Source organism: Dipodomys merriami, unplaced genomic scaffold, assembly GCF_024711535.1.
Source record: "Dipodomys merriami isolate MVZ:Mamm:240054 unplaced genomic scaffold, mDipMer1.0.p SCAF_4, whole genome shotgun sequence".
NCBI classification, from domain to species: Eukaryota; Metazoa; Chordata; class Mammalia; order Rodentia; family Heteromyidae; genus Dipodomys; species Dipodomys merriami.
The window spans coordinates 5,995,814-6,017,871 of NW_027205603.1; the positions used below are offsets into that span (position 1 = coordinate 5,995,814).

General features: G+C 40.0%; 1 protein-coding gene across 1 annotated transcript in view; it reads right to left on the reverse strand.

The window, feature by feature from the left end:
- Positions 1–1,303: 1,303 nt before the first annotated feature.
- The window catches only part of Itga8 (integrin subunit alpha 8), a 162,292-nt gene continuing 141,537 nt past the window's right edge, over positions 1,304–22,058 (reverse strand). The window contains exons 28-30 of the mRNA XM_069990426.1: positions 16,472–16,573; positions 6,563–6,685; positions 1,304–4,082 (exon numbers count right to left, since the gene is read on the reverse strand). Coding sequence (XP_069846527.1) covers positions 3,996–4,082; positions 6,563–6,685; positions 16,472–16,573 — 312 coding nt within the window. The 3' untranslated portion in view covers positions 1,304–3,995. The remainder of the gene's footprint in view (positions 4,083–6,562; positions 6,686–16,471; positions 16,574–22,058) is intronic.

The window sequence follows — 22,058 nt, forward strand, 5'->3', positions numbered from 1 at the left end:
TGTGTGAATGACACACAGTATTCAATGAAGTATTCAGCTTACTGCTTGTTCTAGGCAGCAGGGAAAAAACCCAGATGTACATACATCTTTTTCATTATAATTCCTGAATCTCACTCAAGGAAGTGGCTAGTATTTAACTGTCTTATGGAACATGACTGTACTGGGTGGCTGGTAAATATCAAGAGATACAAACATTTCCATATACTTTGAGCATGCGATCTCACTTTTAGAAAGTTTTGGTGAAATAAAAATAAGCCTCATGGTTGGGAATGTGGTTTAGTGGTATCGTGTTTGCCTAGCATGCATGAAGCCTTGGGTTCAATTCCCCAATACCACCACAAACAGAAAAAGCCAGAAGTGCTACTGTGGCTCAAGTGGTACAGTGCTAGCCTTGAGCAAAAGATGCTTAGGGACAGTGCCCAGGCTCTCAGTTTAAGTTCCAGGACTGGCAAAAAAGTTTCACATATGATTCAGTTGAGTACTATCCTTAATACATGATACTTTTTTCCCAAATAAAAGGGTATTGAATAAGCAAATGTTTCATTAATTGACTAGAACACATTGTGTACTTATTGTACAGGTTGAATAGCCTTATAAAAATGCTTAGGACCAAAAGATTTTGGTCATATTTTAGAATATTAACATTTACACAAGATATCTGGAGAATTAGATCCCTATCTAAACATAGAATTCACTTATGTCCCATTTACAATTTTTAAACTAGCCTCAAAATAGATCCTCTGTGTGTGTGTGTGTGTGTGTGTGTGTGTGTGTGTGTGTGTGTGTGTGTGTGTGTGTGTATGTGTGTGCACCAGTTCTGGAGTTTGAATTCAGGACCTGGGTATTGTCCCTGAGCTTTTGTGCTCAAGGCTAGCACTCTGCCACTTGAGCCACAACTTCATTTCTGGCTTTCTTGGTTAATTGGAGTTGAGAATATGATGGAATTTCATGCTTGGGCTGGCTTTGACCCATAATTCTCAGATCTCTGCCTTCTGAGTATCTAGGATTACAGATGTGAGCCACTGACACCTGGCTGATAGTTTTATAGAATATTTTTTTCTGTGCCTATTTTTAACTAGGATTCATGAGGAATAGTCACAGACTGTCTCACCATTACCATACTCTAAATCTAGAACATTTTCATCACCCCAAGGAGAACTGATATTTTGCTCTTGCAAATGTTTCCCCTTGTCACATGATTTTTCTGGTAAACTCCAGGTAAAAATCTTTAACATTTGGCTCTTATGGGAAGACTTTACATTGTAAGTGAAATAAACCATAAATATACCATTATGTCTTTAATTTTTAATTTTATTAGTGACCAGGTAAATAGGTATGTGACAGTCTTCACAGATCTCTATACATGTATTTAAATAAAAACAAGAATTGAGTTCTAGTATAAGTTTTCAGTGGGTGCCTAGTACATTATTTATTTGCTATATAACATTCTCCAAGTTTATAAAACTTAATTCTCCCATTTCCCCATGTTTTAAAAATCAGCTGCAAGAATTGGAAAGGGAATTCTGGGAAGAGAAATACAGATAGGCTCTGAGAAGGAGCCCAGTGCATTAGGACTTATGAAAGAACTCAGCAAAGATAGTCATGACATACTCAGTGCATTGTCAGTGTTTACTGTGTAGATGGGAGAAATGCCAGAGGAATGGCTTCTGGACGAGTCACTGACCTCAAGTTTCTCCCTCCCTCCATCATCCTCACATTCCAAGGGGTAGAGGGCTGCTATATACATGTGTGTGATGTCCCATGCAATGCCCCATATACAGCGGGGACCTCCAGAAAGAACCTTTATTGTCTGAGAGTGTGGTTGGCATTTGAAGCCCTTATTCCTTGCTCTATCTGTCTCTTGACACTTCTAGCTCACTCCAGAAGAGTGAATTGAGAGTTGAGTTCTTCAAGAAGTAAGGAGTACATTTTTATGACCCTAACTCCTGAGTTACTAATCTTTTGGTCATAAGACAGGCACGACAAGAGTTAGGGCATTTTTAGAGGGTAGAGAAGGCATTTTAGCATCCCTTAAATCAATCATATCATATAGATGACCATTGACTTATACAACTGGTTCTAAGAGGGCTAACACTTAAGGTCCCCAAAGGCTAGTGTGGGATTCTCAAACTCTTGAATCAAGTGCATGGCTCATCAGCTATCAGACAACACACACTGGAAGTTAGACTTGAGCTCCTGACAGACATGTCAACAACTTCCAGAATGGGTTTAATTCAGAAGCAGACAGACAATGAACTACAACAATGTGTTCATCCATGTGCCTTTGGTTTGCTTTCCAATGGGTTTTTGCAGCTGAAGCCAAATGGCTTCTGTCCAGGTTAAAGGCACAGCATAAAATTTAGTGTCTGTGAGTTTGGCTCATCTTTCAAATAAAGCATGATTGTTGAAATCGGGACACAGATTTTTTTCCAACTGCTATGTAAACTTAAGGATGCGGGTCAGGTTTTTCTATCAGAATTAATATTCAGGATATTAACTTAAAAATAACTAATGCCAGTGTAAACATGCCTCAGATACATATGTCTATAAAGTATTGCACATATAATTTTGTTCAGCATTTCTTCATAGCAATTTTTCATCATTATAAAAAGGATACAAAATTGTGCAGACTATAAATTTGACTGGTCAATTTTACTTCAAAATGGCAATATAAAACATGATTGTGGATTATTTACAAGAGCCTTAACAAATTTTTCATGAGTTAAAGCTGATGAAAAAATAGCTTAAACAAAGATTATCTATTTTCCCAGGTTATTTCCTAGAAAGGTTAGTGTAAAAAATGAGTAATAAAGTCAGTGTTAGCAATTCTAAATAAAATTTTTAAGAATATAGATTTGTGTCACACCTGTATAACTTTGTATTTCTATCTTGTTTATGCTTAACATTTTTTCTTGTATACAAATATGGGGTATAGAAAGGAAAACAGATATTTAATCCCAAGCTAAATATTGGTGTTGCTTATTGTATATATTAAAAGGAGTGTTTACCATATTGTTAAGTTTTTTTATATGAACTCTACAAATTTAAATGACTTTTAAAAATCACACTGGGCATTGAGTACCTTGAAATTTTTTTGCATAAAAGGAAATATAAATACAACGTTTTGTGAAGTTAAATTGAGCAGATGTGAGTTCCTGGAAAATATGAATAAAACAATTCCAGGTAGAAGGCAGCAAAGTACCAAACAAAAATGACATAATACTAATTTGTTTCTCCTCGACACTATCTAAATTTGGAAGACACTCTATTCAAACATAAAGTTATCTGCACAAAGTAGCTACCTTAGCATGACACAAAGTGAGTGATGTTGAAAACTAGCGAACCAAATCTTAATTTCCCAGTCCTCTGGACAAGCAGAGAATCTCAACTCTAGACAAATGGAAAATAAATAAATAATCTTTTTCTAAAAAATCCTCACACAAAATTATCTCTGTTGTTTTCAAAAGTACTTTTCACAGTACCAACAACATATTGCTTTGTCTCCCTGAGTCATCCATCTTTACCAATGTTCCTTTTCCATAGGGAGGTGTCAGAAATTCCATTGGGTACAGTAGTGTTGGACAGTTGTTCAGTCTTTGTTCACTTTCTAAATTCTATAGGAATTCAGACAGTTCATCTTTGCAACTCAGGTTTGTGGTTTTTTTTTTCTTTTAACCTGGACAGCAAGTTCTAAGTTCAGATACCTATTCCAAAAATGTCTGCCAAATATGGAATGACAAAAACCAGAGAAATCTTCCATAATTGCTGATCTGATTGTTTCCATCATGTTGGGGTTTCTCTCTCTCCACAGGCCTCTTTGGATTCCATGGCTGATGTCCTCAATGGATGGAGTTGATGATGGGATCCTGTCAGGGGCCCTTTTGCTTCTTAAGTCACTGGCAGGTATAGTAAAGCCTTTATTGTATAGCCCTTATGTCCTTCCTTTTCTTAAAATGGGACCAGTGTTTGAAGTTTTGGTCTTTGTTTTTCCCCTGTTATGCCTCCGGGGTCTTGTTGCTGGTCAGCTGTTCCTTGTCTGCCATTTCATCCTGAGGAGGTCTTGCTCTATCAAAGAATCCACACTACAAAAAAAAAACAGCAGGAAACAGAGGATAAACTTGTGAGGCACCCCATTTTTCCACTTTGTTTGCTAAGGAGCGTGGAGCTTTGTGAATGTCATCTGTACTACCTGCTCCAGGGCACGTGGGCAGGATGAACAAGGAGGACAGAATGGTGGCGCATGGGTGCCTTTCCTCCTGCCATGATTGATTGGTGGCGGGATAGTGCCCCAATTTCACACAAAGCACTCACAGACCTTGGGTGTTTTCCAGGGCTGACTGCAGTGTGTCTCAGCAATTCCTTCTATGTTTTATTTTTATCATCTTTTTGCATATTTGCTGAGCTGGCAGCATGCATGGAATGAATTATAGTAAGAGTACAACTGTTGATCTTTTTGTGCTTGGTGAGAGATATATTATGTATATATAATATGGATATGTGTATTTCAGTGACAGAATCAGTCAGCTAGACATCCTAGTGATTTCCCAATGATTAACCAGCCATTCTTACAAGAAGTGATTCTAGAAGCTTCTACCTTATTCAATTTGTATTTTCCCAGAGAAAATCTTCCTAGAAACCTGAATCATCTTTGTTCCTTGTTTTTTATTTTGGAGAGCTGCATTGCTGACTATTGTGTGTCATATTGGCACATATAATTCTATCTCCTGCCAATTGGAGTAAGTCACAAAGTAACACACAAAAAGTCATTTCTAAGTGACTGTGGGCTTAAAAGGGTGTGAATGGGTTACAATTAGAAAAGCTATTCTTATTCAAAGCCAAGGTTTTCTCAGTTTCAAGTTCTGTTAAGTGTGTTGCCTATTGTTTCAAAACAAAAACATACCATGTTGTTAGGAACCCACAACAATGGCGGTTAGCTGAGATATGACTGAGTTAATTGTACTTATAGCCACGTATTTGTGACATCGTTTCTATTTTTGGAATGGAAGTCTCTGCGAAACCTGGCAGGAGTTCAAGTTGTCACCAGAAATTCATTCTTGTTGTGAACTTAGGACAAACCTCAGTAGAACACATCAAAGAACACATTAAAGCTTCCTAATAAAGACTTACTATTTGGCAAGATAACAAAATAAGTTGAGCCTCTTGTAACATGTACGATCTTGTTGGCCTAATTCATAGTCAAAATAAAAAATTAGAATTGACCTATATTAATTGCATTGGTGCAGTGCTTATAAAGACAAATCTCAAAAGATTTGTGATAGACCATGTCATAGAAAGCTTAAGATCTTGGTTAATTAAACCAGAGAGAGAAAATTTTCCTAATAACATGATCACTCCCAGCATACTGGAAAAAAAAGTCACAGGCCTTAGCTAATAACTTCACCCACCCTGATTTTTTATTTACAAGAAATCTCAGAATGAGAGCTGGGGCTGGGAAGGTGGCTCAGTGGTAGAGTGCTTGCCTTGTATGCATGAGGCCCTGGGTTCCATTCCCCAGCACCACATAAGCAAAAAGAAAAAAAAAGAATGAGAGCTGGGGATATAGCTCAGTGGAAGAACACTGGCTTAGAGTTCAGTCCCCAGAACTACAAAAATATCATGAGATTAAAAAAAATCAAATGCACCCCCCCAGTCTTCTTAAACACTAGCAACACAAGACATATTAAATATGTCAAAGCAACTAGCATACAATTTTCAGATCTTAAAAAAAAAATCTATAAATATCTGTGTGCCAGTGGCTCACACCTGTAATTTTAGCTATTGAGGAGGCTGAGATCTGAGGATCACAGTTCAAAGCCAGCCTGGGCAGGAATGTCTGTGAGACTCTTATCTCCAATAAACTGTAAGAACCAAACTAAAGCCATTTTGTGACAGCTTCTAAAAGTTAACTTGTGTCAGTCCCTCATTCCTGTTCTGAGTTAATGTTGCAAAGTTTGCAAAAATGAATTAAACAATAACATGTCTGTGCAAAATTTTTGGGAACTGTTATTTAAAGATTGCAGAACACCCCAGAACAGGATGGTTTCGAGACCCAGTCAGCAGAAGATTAACTACAGGAGATGTCAGCCTCCATGGCTTAAGCAGACAACTGGTCCCTAACCAAGCAGAATCGACCTTGTCCCTAAACCATAGCTTTGCTGTAATTTTGTGGTTTTTGCCTTTATAAGCCCAGCTATACTGTTGCTCGGGGCCCTCTCCCTTCCTCTGCTGTGTCTGGGGGTACGGGACGAGGCCCGAGCTTTGGCTTGTTAAATAAACCTTGCATTTTGCAGTTCGGGTTGCCTGGTCTTTCAGTGGTTGTCGGAGGGTCTCTGGGACTTGGGTATAACAAAACCACTCAGAAAACCAGAAGTGGCACTGTGGCTCAAGTGGTAGAGCACTCGCCTTGAGCTGAAAAGCACAGGGACAGTGCCCAAGCCCAGAGTTCAAGCCCTACGACCGGCAAAAAAAAAAAAAAAAAAAAAAAAAAGACCTATAAATTATGCCTTTAGTATTGCCTTCAATGACCTCTCCAGTCTTAAAGGAAAATGAAAGAACTACTTACCTTCCACAAAGCTAAGGTTAAGATAGCTAGAACCAACAATCCCAGCAGTATGGCTAGTATGATGACCCATAATGGGATGGAGAAGGAAACATTTGGGGTTGCCCAGATAACGGATGTCTTAATCTGAAATGAAAACAAAGCAAATGAGCTCTCATTCGAAAGCTATTTGGTGAAATAAAGCAGTTGTTGCCAGTATAATACTGGGGGTTCCTTAGGCAAAGATCCACGTAAATATTTGCAATCATGTCCATAAAACTGAACTGTACCCGAATATGGGCTCTTAAACACAAGCATAGTCCCAGGTTCTGCAGTTGGGGTTAAAAAATATCTAATGATAAGACACTTAGTAGTGGTTGGATTTTTCCTACAGGAACTCTTGAATAGAATTGTGGTGGATGGCCAAACCAGCCAGCAAACTGGACAGCAGGAGCCTTACGTTGGGCAGGATCTTTATGGTGCCAATGGCTAAAAGTAGACTCTTCATACATGTCCCTTCATATGGCTCAGTGACTCCATCAGGAGTTGAACTTATGAGCAGCCAGAAACCCTTAGTCTGAAGGCTGTCAGAAATCATCGAACTTAATCCTTTCATTTTGTGGATGATAAAATTGAACCCCAAGGAACTGAGTGATTCATACCACTAATTAATGTCACCATCAGGTCTCCTTATCTCTAGCCTTGTCAGTGAACGAAAGCCTAGAACTTGAGACAAAGCAGTGTACATTTTCTGGAAGGAATTGCATGTGGAAGTCGGCAGGAGCAAAAGTGAAGTTGCTTGTGTTCAACGTAACGAGAAATTAAGCCAGGAGGCTGTAAAGGAAGGGTTTGCATGCGTGACTGCTTCACAGGAACTACTAAAAAACATTCAACCAACTTCTCAATCTTGCACAAAGGCCACTGCAACCTTATGCAAACAAACAAACTAAAACAAAAATCTGTGTCTCCCCGTTCATCTATCCCCACTCTTCCCTGCTCAGTTTCAGAATGGTTTTTATCCTCTAATGAATCCTTAACTAGCTAGGGATTATTGTTTCAAAATATGCCATTCATTTTTTTCTTTTGTCTTTCAGGTTTTTCCCTTGACTCAATTTCTCTGAATATACTTACAGTTTACTAGGATTCCCAGTGTAATTTGATTCTATTTCCAAGTAAATACCATCCATTGGAGAACCTCTGGTTATTACTGAGGTTGACATTACATTGTGTAAAGAGACCCTGTCCTGGTGTATCCTGGAGCTACCTTGAATCCTAAATTCGATATCCAGGTGCAGAACTGAAGTAAACATCTGGATAGTGAGCCAGTGTCACTCCCCACAGTAAAGAGAATGAGACCAGCCCAAAGGGACTGGGTGGTCGATGTCTAGGACCCATACCTTTCTCTCCAGGTAGGTAGCAGAAGAACCTTTCTTGCTTATCTATTCCAAGCAGCTGCAAAGAAACCTAGATGTGCTAAAGCAAAACCAAGGAGGGAGCCTTTTTGGATCTGCATGCTATTCACCATTGCCAGCATCTCTGATTTTAACAGAGTAGCTTGCATCGCCCCTTCAAATTGGTCTCTGTGTTCCTCATCTTTAACTGTGTTGGTTGGAAGGCTCATGATTCCAATTCTGACACATGGCCAAGAACTCTAGACCACAATCCTCACCCACCCATCAGCAAAGGAGGAAATCGTGACTGAAATCCAGTGGTGGCGTTGGAACCGGTCCTGGCCTGAGATGTCTGGATACTTTCATCTTGGATTGAGGATGCTCCTAAGGCTCTGCTCTACTTCTTCTGGTTTTTATTGCCCCTCCCATCTCAACCCACTTCTCCTGGGTGGTAGAAATGATCAGGCCTGGATCTACTGGCTTTGCTAACCCTCGAATAACATTTCAGTCTAGACCAAACAAGAATCAACCAAGTAGCAAGACCAGTTATCATTCCACATTGACAACAGTGCTGGGTGGGGTCTTGGATGGATGTTCGCAGTGAAGAAAAGGCTGGTGGTAATCTACCCACCATTGTACCACTTTCCTTTGCCTGCAGATGTTTTCTGCTAGCATCAACCCTACTTCATCTGACACATTTCCACCATGGTGGTGCAGTTACTTGCCTGAAATGCTTTAAAGATGAGACACATGGCTCACAGATTGAAGGAATCCATTTGAAGGACGCAAAATGGTCCCAATGGATTCTGGAGCCTAAGTAAATCTGCTATAAGAGCAAATTAGGACCAAGGCTATTTCTTTTCACAGTCTTTTTCCTTAATTGCATTTAATAATGTATGGAAATCACTGCTTTTTCCAAACCTTTTTCTTGGCATGAGGCCAATTTCAAAGAAAACACAACTTTACTGGAGGAAGACAGATAGTTTTGGTGATGAGAATTTCAGAAATTTAGACATAAAAGAAATAGAAGGGACCATTCACTCACAGGCCAGTTAAGATGACCCAGGAGAAAGAGCTCTGGAGCAATGGAACATTCTGTGGTTTCTTATAAAGTTTTTCTTTCCCTCAAGCTCCATGTCCACGGAAGAAATAATATAGGTTTAGTCTCTATATTTAATCTCTGTGTTAGAGCTTGCCAGTATTTGACATTTGTAGTTAGATAAGCCACCGATGTCTCTAAGTCTTCTGATTTACACAATTCCCATTTTAAGTCCCCTCTTACTAGTCTATGCTAGATCTATAAGCTAAAAGAAGTATAAGGAGTTGAAAAAAGGAACATGGATTCTTCAATTGTTTGTTTCGTACTGGGAAATGGAATAGGATGAGTAGACAGAGCCTATGCCAGGTCCCTCGGCCCCTTGGTTACTGAAGACTTTGATGAGCTGCCTGTCAAACTGGAGAGACAAGCAGGGAAGGTTACCTAACAAAGACATATGAAGCCTTTTTGCAACAATGCTGAAAAGGTCCAAATAAACGATCACATTGCCCAGTTATGCTTAGTAAGGTTTTCTCAAGCAGGATCTAGCTTTACAAGGGACCATTACCCAACCTATGAGTGTTTTGTTTACATTCTGTTTCCAGAGATTCTGAGAGCAGGCCTGAGAACAATTGGCAAGAAGATGATTGCTCTGAGGCAGTCCAACACTCAGAAATTCCCGTCCAGCTCCCGAATCCTGAAATTCTCATTATTATCTCTACTGCCAGTCTGCTTCCAGCACCACTAGTTTCATTAAAAAAAATAATACCACTTCCTGTCTAAATACCACTCCATTGCCCGAGCAATGGAGGTATTAGTGTAATGCACAGCATATGCTTTTCTATTTCTTTCCTTCTTTCTCCTTCCTTCCTTCCTTCCTTCCTTCCTTCCTTCCTTCCTTCCTTCCTTCCTTCCTTCCTTCCTTCCTGTCTTTCTTTTCTTTCTTTCCTTTTCTCTTTTTTTTTTTTTGTAGGTCATGGGGGCTAAACTTGACCTGGGCACTGTCCCTCAGCGATTCAGCTCAAGGCTAGCACCCTACCATTTGAACCACAGCGCCACTTCTGGCTTTTTTCTGCTTATGTGGTGCTAAGGAATCAAACCCAGGGCTTCATGCATGCAAGGCAAACACTCTACTACTGAGCCACCTTCCCAGCCCCAGTAGCATATGCATCTCTTGCAAGGCATTCTACACAGTTGACTCAAGGGATGGGACACACAGAGTGCAGAGCAAACTCTGTATTCCCTACTGCATTCTGCCTCCTGGGTCCTCTGACCTTAGGATCTCCATGTGATACCCAGTCTGCCCAGTCTCCTTCTAAACTGAGCACAGCTGTAGAAACCATCCTTGATTCTGTTGCCTTAAACTTCTGGGCTTTCAGAAAGTCACCAAGGGTTGCAAGTTCCCCAGGGTTGGTAGAAATATAGAAAACCAACAACGATATTCTAAAGCATTTCATTTGAGTTGCTGTGCACAGGAGCTAGGCTGTGGCTGGAAAGAGCTGAATGGAAGCCATCATTAGTGGTGTCACAGATTCATCTTTCTGGAACCAAGTGACCTGTGAGTAATGTGACAACACTGATCTGTAGATGTAAGTGGCGAGGGGCCTTCCATTAGCAAAGCCCAGCTTTTCCTGAAACTTTGTGCTCTGTACAGATATACTAGATTTCCTTTGCTGGAGGTCAGTCGCAAAGGAAAGGATTTAATCGATCACTTTGATATAGGCCAAAGTTTATTTAAATACACTCTAGTGCTGTAGAATGGTAGGCCAACAACTTTATTTTTGTTGGTTGTAGGACTTGAAGTCTAGGGCCTCGGCACTGTCCCTGAGCCTAATTATGTTCAAGGCTAGTGTTCTACCACTTGAGCCACAGTGCCACTTCTGGTTTTTGAGTGGTTAATTGGAAATAAGAGTCTCATGGGGACTTTTCTGCCTGGGCTGGCTTTGAACTGCAATCCTTAGATCCCAGCCTCCTGAGTAGCTAGGATGACCTGCATAAGCTCATGCCTGTCTCACTAACAACTTTAGTATTTCCAATATTTATCAACTCATCTTCAGAAGTCCAGAAGAGGTTTTGTTGGACACATCCATTGGCTAGTACATAATGAGAGAAAAAAGATAAAAGCCACAATGTTTCAAGTTTCTGATGTCTGAATGTGGATTCAGAGTGACCCTCTTTCCTTGGTTTGAGATAATATTTAGTTAAGTACTCAAGGTGTTCTGGAGCTCTCTGGATGTCATCAATACAACCTTCTGCTCACCCTGGCAGCCCAACAGAAGCATGGCACAGCCATACATGAGTCTCAGATTTCTTGGGAGCCATATCAAGAAGGGTGAAAAGAAATGGGACATTAATTTTTTTTAACAATATCTGCTATTTAACCACAAATATTAACTGTTAACTATTAAGCGTTGACACTAATAGCATCATTAATGCAATCACCACTATGTCAATGTAATCATCATTCACGATGAAGATACTATCATTTCAATACGTAATTGGTATAAAAATTTAAAAACATAAAAATCCAAGCACTGGTAGTTCTTGCCTGTAATCCTAGTTACTTGGCAGGCTGAGTTCCTTAGGATCATTGTTCAAAGCCAACCTGGGCAGAAAAATCTATAAGATTCCCTCTGCAACTGACCAGCAAAGGTCTAGGTTGGAGGTATGATTCAAATTATACAGTGTCAGCTGAACAAGCAAGGCAAATAAAGCCAGACTGGAAAAAGAAAGTAAAAACGTACTCCTATAAAATCATCAAAACTGTGCTTACGGTTGAAACAAAGACATCAGAATTTCAGATGGCATTTAAATGGGTGAAGATAAAATGGAAGTACAAATTCAGTTCTTCAGCTGTATTTCAGGAACTCAGTCAGTGGGATTCAGTGTCCATACATATTAACAACTATTCTAGTGGACTGTGCTTGTGAGTCTCCTGCATTTTGTACAAAACCTTACACAAGGGTAAAACAGCTGAGCTATCCAAATCCCTCATTATAAAATTCCTTCACAGAGGTGGGCCTGAGCTAGAAGAGCATGAACTTAAGAGGAAAGGCTTTCTTTGAGAACATGGACTTGTGACTTAAGATTTGACTTTTTAAAATAAAAAGTTTGGGGCAGGGTATGTGGTAGCACATGCCTGTAATCCTAAATACAAGTTAGAGACTGGGAAGATCACACTTGCAGGCCGGGCCATGCCAAGTTAGCTCAACCTCACCTCAAACTAGCTAGGCATGATGCTTCACCTTAAGAATCCCAAATGCTTGCTATAGGAGGATTGTGGTGTGAGGCTCATCCCAAGTAAAAATGTGAGACCCTATCTAATAAACAAACAAAAAGATCTGGGAGTATGGCTCAAGTGGTAGAGCCATAGCAAGTGGGAAATCCTGAGCTGAAGCCCTTGTACTGACAAAACAAAAAGAAAATAAAGGTTAGTTTTGAATTACTGGGAATTTAAAGCTTAGGGGGAAAAATCCAATTTGCATGCCAACTAATCAACAATCTGCTTTAATACATTTTTTGTTTGTTTATCAGGAACTTGTAGCTATTTAAAGAAATAGCATAAAGTTTAACAACTCACTTATTATCTGCAATTTGAGGAAGTGGAATCCATAAATTGTAAGCGTTTAGATTTTCTTAAAGTGATCTTAAGTAGGGAACATTTAATCTTACCTTCATCATGTTGTAAATCTTCTTGTTCTTTATTATGGTTGAAAGACCATAAATAAACTTTAATATGCCTACATTTTATCATCGACATTTATGATATGTTTGTGTATATTTTGACCCCCCCTCCAAAATAAAACACCAAGGTAGAAGAAAAACCTCCCCTTGTATTTGTAAAGGTAATTAATGTTGACATCTGTATTTATATCTCACACAGTCCTGTGTAAACATACCAAGGTGGGGTCAGAGGGATGTTTTAAATAACTGTCCCCCACACCCTGGCTATGGTGCCACTTCGAGCAAAACCATAGCACAAAGGGAAAGGGTGAGCTCATGTTCAACAACACTGCAAGAGGTCTCAGGAGACAAGCAAGGCATATACTTCACTTGACTCAGAGTAATTGTTTCATTGGAGAATTCCATTTTGGGCTGCTAAAGCTCTGCTCACTGTTCTGAAGAGCAAATGGATTTCCTATGTTTTGAGACAATGGTTTTCTTTCTTTCTTTCTTTCTTTCTTTCTTTCTTTCTTTCTTTCTTTCTTTCTTTCTTTCTTTCTTTCTTTCTTTCTTTCTTTCTTTCTTTCTTTCTTTCTTTCTTTCTTTCTGTTGGTCATAGGGTTTGAACTCTGGGCCTGGGCACTGTCCCTGTGCTCTTCAGCTTAAGGCGAGCGCTCTTCCACCTGAGCCACAGAGCCATTTCTGGTTTTCTGAGTGGTTTATTGGAGATAAGAGTCTCATGGACCTTTCTGTCTGGGCTGGCTTTGAACAGCGATCCTCAGATCTCAGCCTCCTGAATAGCTAAGATTACAGGCATGAGCCACCTGAGACAATCAATGGTTTTCATAAGGTGTTTAAATTTTTTTTGTGTGTGTGTTTGACTAGATAGCAAAACTCTTCTCTAAATATACATTAGAGAATGGAGTATTACTTGCATCCCATGCAAATGCATTGAGTACACTGGTTTATGGGTGAGTCAAGAGTATGTGTAAATAATTGAATAACTTTACATTCTGTGCTATAATGATTTAGTGTGTTGCTATCCCTCCTCCTCCTCCTCCTCTTCCTCCTCCTCCTCCTCCTCTTCTCCTTCTCCTTCTCCTTCTCCTTCTCCTTCTCCTTCTCCTCCTTTTTTGGTGCTAGTCCTGGGGTTTGAACTCAAGGCCTGTCCCTGAGCTTTTTTTGCTGAAGGGTAGCGCTGGCTTTTTGGTGGTTAATTGGAGATAAGAGTCTCACGGACTTTCCTGTCCAGACTGGCTTTGAACTTCCTGACCAGGCTGTCTTTGAACCTCTATTGTCAGATCTCTACCTTTGGAGTAGGAATACAGATGTGAACCACTGAGTGTCTGGCTTTTAGTGTCTATGCTTAAAACCTCCCAATCACATAACCTCTGGGGAGGACTGCGTGGCATTGCACGATGTGTTCTTTTGTTATAAATGTGGAGCTGTGCAAACGGCAGATAGGCCATTTTCTTCCAGGTGGAAGGTTCCATAGACCTTGAGAAATGGCTGGTTTACAACCATGTTTATAAACAACTTTACCATCTCACAGAGACATCTGGGAAAACCACTAGCTCTTACTTAGACTCCTTATAGTTTTTCCTTGGTAATCAAATGGAGCTTTCTCGATTCTTTAACCATCTATTTCAAATGTCTATCACCTTACAACAATTCTCTTCTGTGGCCTGTGTGTATGTATGTGTAGGTACTGGGGCTTGAACTCAGGGCCTGAGCGCCGGTCTTTATCTTATATGCCCAAGCCTGGCACTCTACCACTTGAACAATAGTTCCATTTCTAGCTCTTTTTTTTCTTTCCTTTTTTTTCTTTTTGGTAATCAGAGGTAAGAGTCTCACAGAGTTTCCTGCCTGGGATGCCTGTAGATCCTCAGATCTCAGCTTCCTGGGTAGCTAGGGCACTGATGGTATGACCCTGGAAAAAGGCTCTTTTTGGGAGAAGTCTGACATAGACCTTTGAGAACTTGCTATAAACTCTATGGCTCCATCCAGACTCAAATCAAGCCCCAGATTCACTGTTTTCTACTCTTCACAGCTCTTACTTGCAAGATTGTCTCTACTTAGTCAGGTATTGAGAGACTTGAAAGCTTTTTCCTTCCTAAATGTTTTTCCAATAACCTCTACTTAAATGGCATGGTAAATCATCCATGTCAGATAACAGAACAGGTCTTTTTTTTTCTTTCTACAATACATCACAGGGGTTGTTCGGGCAGAGGAAATATGCATTTGATCATTTCCTGCATGTTTTGAGATGAGTTGAGAACATCAGGTTGTCACCTGTGGCCAACACAGAGAAATGGCAATCCTGTTGACCAAAAGGACTGGAACATGTGTTTTGTTATGAAACATGTGCTCAGAGCAAACAAAGGGCCTGGATTTATCTCCCTTTAGAGTGACAAGGCTTTGAACTTCTTCGGACAAATGCTCTGTATGAAAAATCCAAAGCCTCTGTTTTCTGGGTTGAACATAAATCCAGGCAACAAGTAGACATCTCATGAAGAGAAAGAGAGATAATTTAAATCAAGAAAGATGTGGCTACTCTGGCTTTAATAGACTTTGTGCAAATCTTCATTGTCATTTCCAGTGGGTAGAGAATGTAAGACATTTGGGGAAGTTTACTGCTGCTAGCTGAGACTTGAGACTTTCTTGTTCCAGGTATAATCCTGGGGTAAAGCTATTTATCATCTTAGCAATTCCACTGCGGAGGTGGGGGAGGGGCAATCATGCCTCAGAGAAGCAAAGTGACTCCTTGAAGTTTCTAACAGGAATGAGGGTGATTCAGAATCTAGCTCAGGTGACTCTTCTGGAAATCTCAGATTTTCCTTTAGGTGCTTCACCCCTGCTGAAGGCCTCAACAGTGATCACTGCAGGGACTTCACCTGTATGGCTTTCAAAGTCCAGTACAGGGCTCAGCCCAGCCTTACTCAGTCCCTAAACTAGTGATGAAGGTGTAGCATGGATTATCTATCTATCTATCTATCTATCTATCTATCTATCTATCTATCTATCTATCTATCTATCTATCTATAGAGTTCTAGATTTAGATAGACAGATCTATAGATATCTATAGTGATGAAGGTTGAAGCCTCAATACTACTTTTCAGAGCATTCTATCTTCCACACATAACTAGGAAGGCAGAGTTTGGGTAATGGCACCTGCAGATACCCTCTTAACCACTGCCTTCCTCCCTTCTGCATTTCTTTACCCCACTGCTGAAGATGTCAGAAGTTGTTCTGTCATAACTATTTGGGTGTCAGTGTTGTTTAAGGACCTCAGTTATAAGAAACAGTATTTCATTCAATGAAAAATCTTTCTTTGTAGTCCTATCTTTGGATAAAGAAAAAACGACTCTCTGAAGTCAGTTTGCTACTTTGTGGTCAACTTGTCCTCAGGGAGAACCCAATTCACCACACTGTTATCAGAATGAAAGTAGAAGGCTAGGGACATGGCTCAAGTGGTAGAGTGATTGCCTAGCAAGCACCAGACCCTGGATTCAAGGTGAGGGGTTTGTAACATTAAAGAATCATTACAATTTTCTTATAATCACTATTGCTACCTGGACCTCTTGGAAACAAAATGGCTTGACTGAAAAAAGTTGGTGAGTAGGAGTCCTGTCCTTTAATTTTTCTCAGTAGAAATTTATATAGAAAGTTTAAGAACCAAACAGGCAATGAGACTTTTCCAGACTGAAAAAAAGGTAATAGTGAGGTTGGGGGGGACTTTTCTATAATCAGGTAAACATCTAAATTAAGAGCTCAAGCTGGACAGTGATTCAGACGTTCCTTCAGTTGCATATTTGTGGGTTTTTGTAACTGAAAGATACTCACGGCTATGCCTCCTTCTGGCAGTTTTGCTGGCTGATCTTTATAAGGCATCTTCTTAACTTCAAAGGACACTAGAGACGCAAGAGCATAGGGGTCGTTTTTCCTCTGAAAGTAAAAACAGGTATTTGACTATTTTCTGGGAGGCTTTTAAAGGCTGAACAGTAGTCACCCAGTTCTTCACTGTCTTTTCCATTTCCAAAGCAAAACTTCCTCCTTCCTTTCTTTCACCTTTTGTTTACATTTTCCTTTCATCCATCCATCATCCCTCCACCTCCCTATCCATCATCCATCCATCATCTAGCCACCTATCCACAGATCCATCCATCCATCCATCATCCCTCCATTCATCAATCTATCCAAACATGAATCCATCCACTCATCCATCTATTCATCCAGACATCTATTCCCCTCCTATGTCTAAATTTGTCCTGTTGATAACAGACTTATGTACAAAGTTAAGACAAAAAAAAAAGAAAAGCAGGGTCCTAAAAAGGAGTAAGCACAAAGATGAATATAATTACTACTATTGAATGACAAAGGAGAGACATGATGGATTACAAAATTACTGTTATCTTCTACTAAAAAATATACAGAAAACTGGTAGAAGGCCAAGAGCAGGGCCTCTTGGCTTCCATGTTATTTAGCCTTTTGGGTTGGACAAGTGTCTGATATGCATTGTTGGAGCTTAGCAATATCTCTGAATGCCAAGTTGTTACAACGGTTGGATTTTTGTTTGTTTAAAAATTGTTTTATAGGGGCTGGGAAGGTGGCTCAGTGGTAGAGCGCTTGCCTTGCATGCACGAAGCCCTGGGTTCGATTCCTCAGCACCACATATGCAAAAAGAAAAAAGCTGGAAGTGGAGCTGTGGCTCAAGTGGTAGAGCACTAGCCTTGAGCTGAAGAGCTGAGGGACAGCACCCAGGCCCAGAGTTCAGGCCCCACGACCGGACCCCCCCCCAAAAATTGTTTTATAAAGTTTGGAAATTTTTGCTCAGAAAATAATTTGTGTACTGTGTTATTCCAATCAAATTTATTTACCACCTTTATTGGTGGACACAGGAGAAACTCCAGCAATGAGATTCTAGATATGATAATTATAACTATCTATGTAAGCCTATGTCTGTGATCCCAACCTTCAATCAGGAAGTTCTCATTTATCTACATATCCAGTGATATATTGGTAGACAATCTTATCCCTAAAGTAGAAGAAATTATATTTGGCAAACAAATTGTGGGAGAACTCCATCTCTATATTGATTCTAGATAGAAAACTTTTCTCTTAACTAATTCTGTGTTTATGAGCCTAAAAATGTCTTCATGTATCAAGATGGAATTTGAACTGTAGAATATAGAATGTGGCGTAATACATTTCTTTTGGGAAATTTTCTTTCACCTCTTCCCTTTATCCTCTTAATGTTGGCCATGCTGGATTCTGCATACTATTTTTTGTTCATCCCTAGTCTTTACTGTTGCTTCCAGAGGTCCACAGACTACTGGGCCTTGCTAAGCTTCAGAAACAGCTGGGGTCCAGAATCAGGGTTTCTGATTTAGTTAAGTCTCAGCTGAGACCATATTTGGTGTGTGTGTGTGTATGCATATATATATATATATATGTATATATTTATATTTAGAAGTTTCACATTGTGGTTTAGCTTTCTAGTTTTCTTTTTCTAAACTTTTTTTTTTTTTTGGTCAGTCATGGGGCTTGAACTCTGGGCTTGAGCACTGTCCCTCAGCTCTTCAGCTCAAGGCTAGAGCTCTACCACTTGAGCCACAGCACCACTTATGGTTTTCTAGTGGTTTACTGGAGATAAGAGTCTCACAGGGGCTGGGAAGGTGGCTCAGTGGTAGAGCGCTTGCCTTGCATGCATGAGGCCCTGGGTTCGATTCCTCAGCACCACATAAGCAGAAAAAACCGGAAGTAGCGCTGTGGCTCAAGTGGTAGAGCTCTAGCCTTGAGCTGAAGAGCTGAGGGACAGCACCCAGGCCCAGAGTTCAGGCCCACGACTGACCAAAAAAAAAAAAAAAAAAAAAGAGTCTCACAGACTTTCTTGCCCAGGCTGGCTTTGAACTGTGATCCTCAGATCTCAGCCTCCTGAGTAGCTAGGATTACAGGCATGAGCCACTGGCGCCTAATTTTTTCTAAACTTTTATATTTAAGTTTTAACTTTACTAGTGAACATTAATTGTAGCGAGAAGGCTTGCTTTTATATTTCTATGTGCATGTCCTGTGGCTCTCGATGGCCTGATGCAATCCTCCCCAAAACTTGATCCATTGCCACCTCTGGAGGATATAGCTTCTTCCCTCTACTGTGAGTGGGCTGATCAAATTCTGCTTTTCGGCCTTATAGTCATGGCTGTCAACAATAGGTTCCATGCACGAAACCATTCCATTTGACTGTTTCACCTAGTGGCATGCTGCATAAGTATACTTCATACTGTTTGCAGAATAACAGGATTGCTTACTAAATATATCTGTATTATCAAATAGCCCATGACACACTTTTCTCCCCAACTTGATGATGCAAAAATGGACATCATATACCATGGAGTGTGATGTTTATATCTTCTGCAGAACCTTGAAATATGCACTAGGGTTTAGTTGATACTGGTTAGCTAACTATAAACATGGATGATGAAGTACTACAGCTAATGGCTTGGTTATTTAATGACACTCTAAACCTCACATACTACCCACTTAATAGTACTTTCTGACAGGGTTGAGTTTTTCAATGATTGAATTGGACATTTGTTCTCTTCAGCTATATTAGGATCCCTGGAAGCTGTGAGGGAAGGCAGCCATATAGGAGAGGGCTGTGGTTCATGATGAAGCGCTTATTGGTGGCCTTCACCTTCATGATCTCATTCAGCCATGCAAACTGACACAAATGAAGGAGGCCTGAGAAAATCAGGTGGTAAGCAGATAGCTTGTAAAGTCTTCAACCCAAAGATCAATCTGTTGTTTGCTTTAAGTCTATTTTCCAAAGGCAAAAGTTTCTTTATAGCAGAATAAAGAAAATGTCCCATTTTCATTAAAAAGGAAAAAAGAATTTGAGGCCCAGGTAAGCCTAGCACTTGACCTTAGATGTTTTCTTCATTAAAAATGTCCTGAAAGGCCAGGTGCCATTGGCTCATGCCTGTAATCCTAGCTATTCAGGAGGCTTAGATCTGAGGATCTCAGTTCAAAGCCAGCAAGGGTGGGAAAGTCCATGAAACTCTTTCTCTCCACTAAACCACCAGCAAACCAGAAGTGGCGCTGTGGCTCAAGTGATAGAGCACTAGCCTTGAGCTGAAGAGCTCAGGGGAAGCACTCAGGCTCAGAATTCAAGCCCCATGACCAAAAAAAGAAAAAAAAGGAAGTATAGCTGTGGCTCAAATGGTAGAGTGCTAGCCTTAACAAAAGAGTTTAAGCCCCAAGACTAGCACCAAAGGGTGGGAAAAAAAGTCTTGAGTGGCTCCCCTAGTTCAGGCGCTGTAGAAGTTGGATGGGAGAAATAAGAGCAAAATACACATTCTTCCTGCTTTAGGGGGAACATACAGTCAGGTGTCTACTGTAGATACATTTGTGAGAAGCTTCCCAGCTAAGAACGTTTCCAAAAACCTTCTTAACACAACCCTCAAAGATGTCTGTTTTCACTCCATATAACAGTCTTCCAGTGCTTTATTTGCTTAACAGTTCTGAATCTAAAAGTTGACTTGCATGGTTCATACTCGTATCTGAACTTTGAAGTAAAGCCAACACATGATGTTGCTTGGCCTGGTAGCACACCATCTTGCTGTCACTGTTGTTTTGTTGGGAGAGTGGGAGGCTCTAAACACAAAAAAAAGTGGATTCTGGATACATGTCTTGCCTTTTTGAGGTGGCAAATGACACTTAATGAGGCCCAAAGGGGCTTCATTCTTATGTTAGCAAAGGGGCATAATGGAAGTCAGATGGCTAATCTTAAAAGACAATCCAAGTCTTCATTCACAGCTGTCACACTCTGAGCTCATCCTGCAACGTTTGAAGGGAAATATACTCCCTTAAAGTCCTGAAATAGTCCAGTCCAACAGGACTTTCTTTGAGAATGTTAATTTCTTTCCTTTTTTTTTTTCATTACCTGCCTAGCGTATGTGGCTATGAACACTTGAAATGGGTTTAGGGCAATCAGGAAATAAATGGTTAGTTTTACTTATAACCATAGATGAGTATTCTAGCATTTGGGGCAGTGCAATTCAAAATAATGTTTTTATTTTTTTCTTGATCCTTTGTTTTAAAAAGTGGATTCTAAAATAGCACAACTTGTGGCTCCTTCAAAAAGTCATAAAGTTTCAATGTATTCTATTAAGAAGATATTTATCAGTAGATACTACATAGTAGCCTATAATATAGTGGTTATAGTTTGGCAATCCATAGCTTACTAAAGGTGATAGAAAGTCTACAATGGGTAATTATCCCACAGTGGTTTCAAGTTCAGCATACATAGTACAGTGATATACACAGGATGCTCTCTGATTCCATTTGGAACAGCCACTTAACCTGTATGTCTGACTTTACTCATGTGTAAATGCAGTTGACAATTATCATCTATATCCCACAGGACTGCTATAAGGATTAAATGGTGATTCATATACAAGCATTTGTCCTGGTGTCCAACACTCCCTAGAAATCTGGCTGTTTGAAGACAGATGGGCCTCTTTGAAAGGGGTGGCTGGCTGTTCCTTCCATTTAGAGAGCCAGTTAGCTCGACTCTGTTCTGAGTTCAACCAAAGTGTCAACACAATACAAAAGGAGGTTCTTAATACAGCACATGGAGTTATGACTGACTTCAACTAAGTAGAGTAAACATCATAAATAACTTATTCAGAGAGACTCCATGTGAACTGCCCCATAGATCAGGAAGTTTTCAGGAATGAAAAAAGCCTTTACTTCAATCTCTTCACCTCACAAGTAAGAGGAGTGAGTGCAAGGAAAGCTAAGTGCCTTGAACACATTCAGTCAGGAACATAATCAAGCTTGGGCCTATGGATCCATGATCCACCACAGACAACAAAATCAGGTCCTGTTTAATTTTCATTAAGCCAGCATTCCCTGCGGCTGATTCTCGTGTAAGTTTGGTCTGTCTTTCACATCACTTAGCTTACAGGTAGTTTTCTCAAATGTATGTATATACAATTCATAAACATTATTGCCCATATGTTCACAAAATACTGTTGCCAGTTGTCATCAAAACATGTAAAAGAATCTACAGTGAGTATTCTGATTAAAGTTTTTTTCCCAAGATTACTAACTATATGTCTGAGAATAGATGAAAAAGCCTATAGTTAACAGAAATGAAATAGTCATAACAGAAAAAATGCCTTAAACCCTAATTACCTCCCCCACACTAAAGTTAGTGGTGTATTGTGAGAAGCAATTTATGAGATTGAAGAAATAAGTACAGTCTGGTGCCAGTGGCTCACACCTGTAATCCTAGCTACTCAGGAAGCTGAGATCTGATGATTGTGGTTCAAAGTCAGCCCAGGCAGGAAAGTCCGTAAGACTCTTATCTCCAATAAACTACTCAGAAAACCGGAAGTGGTGCTATGGCTCAAGTGGTAGAGGGCCAGCC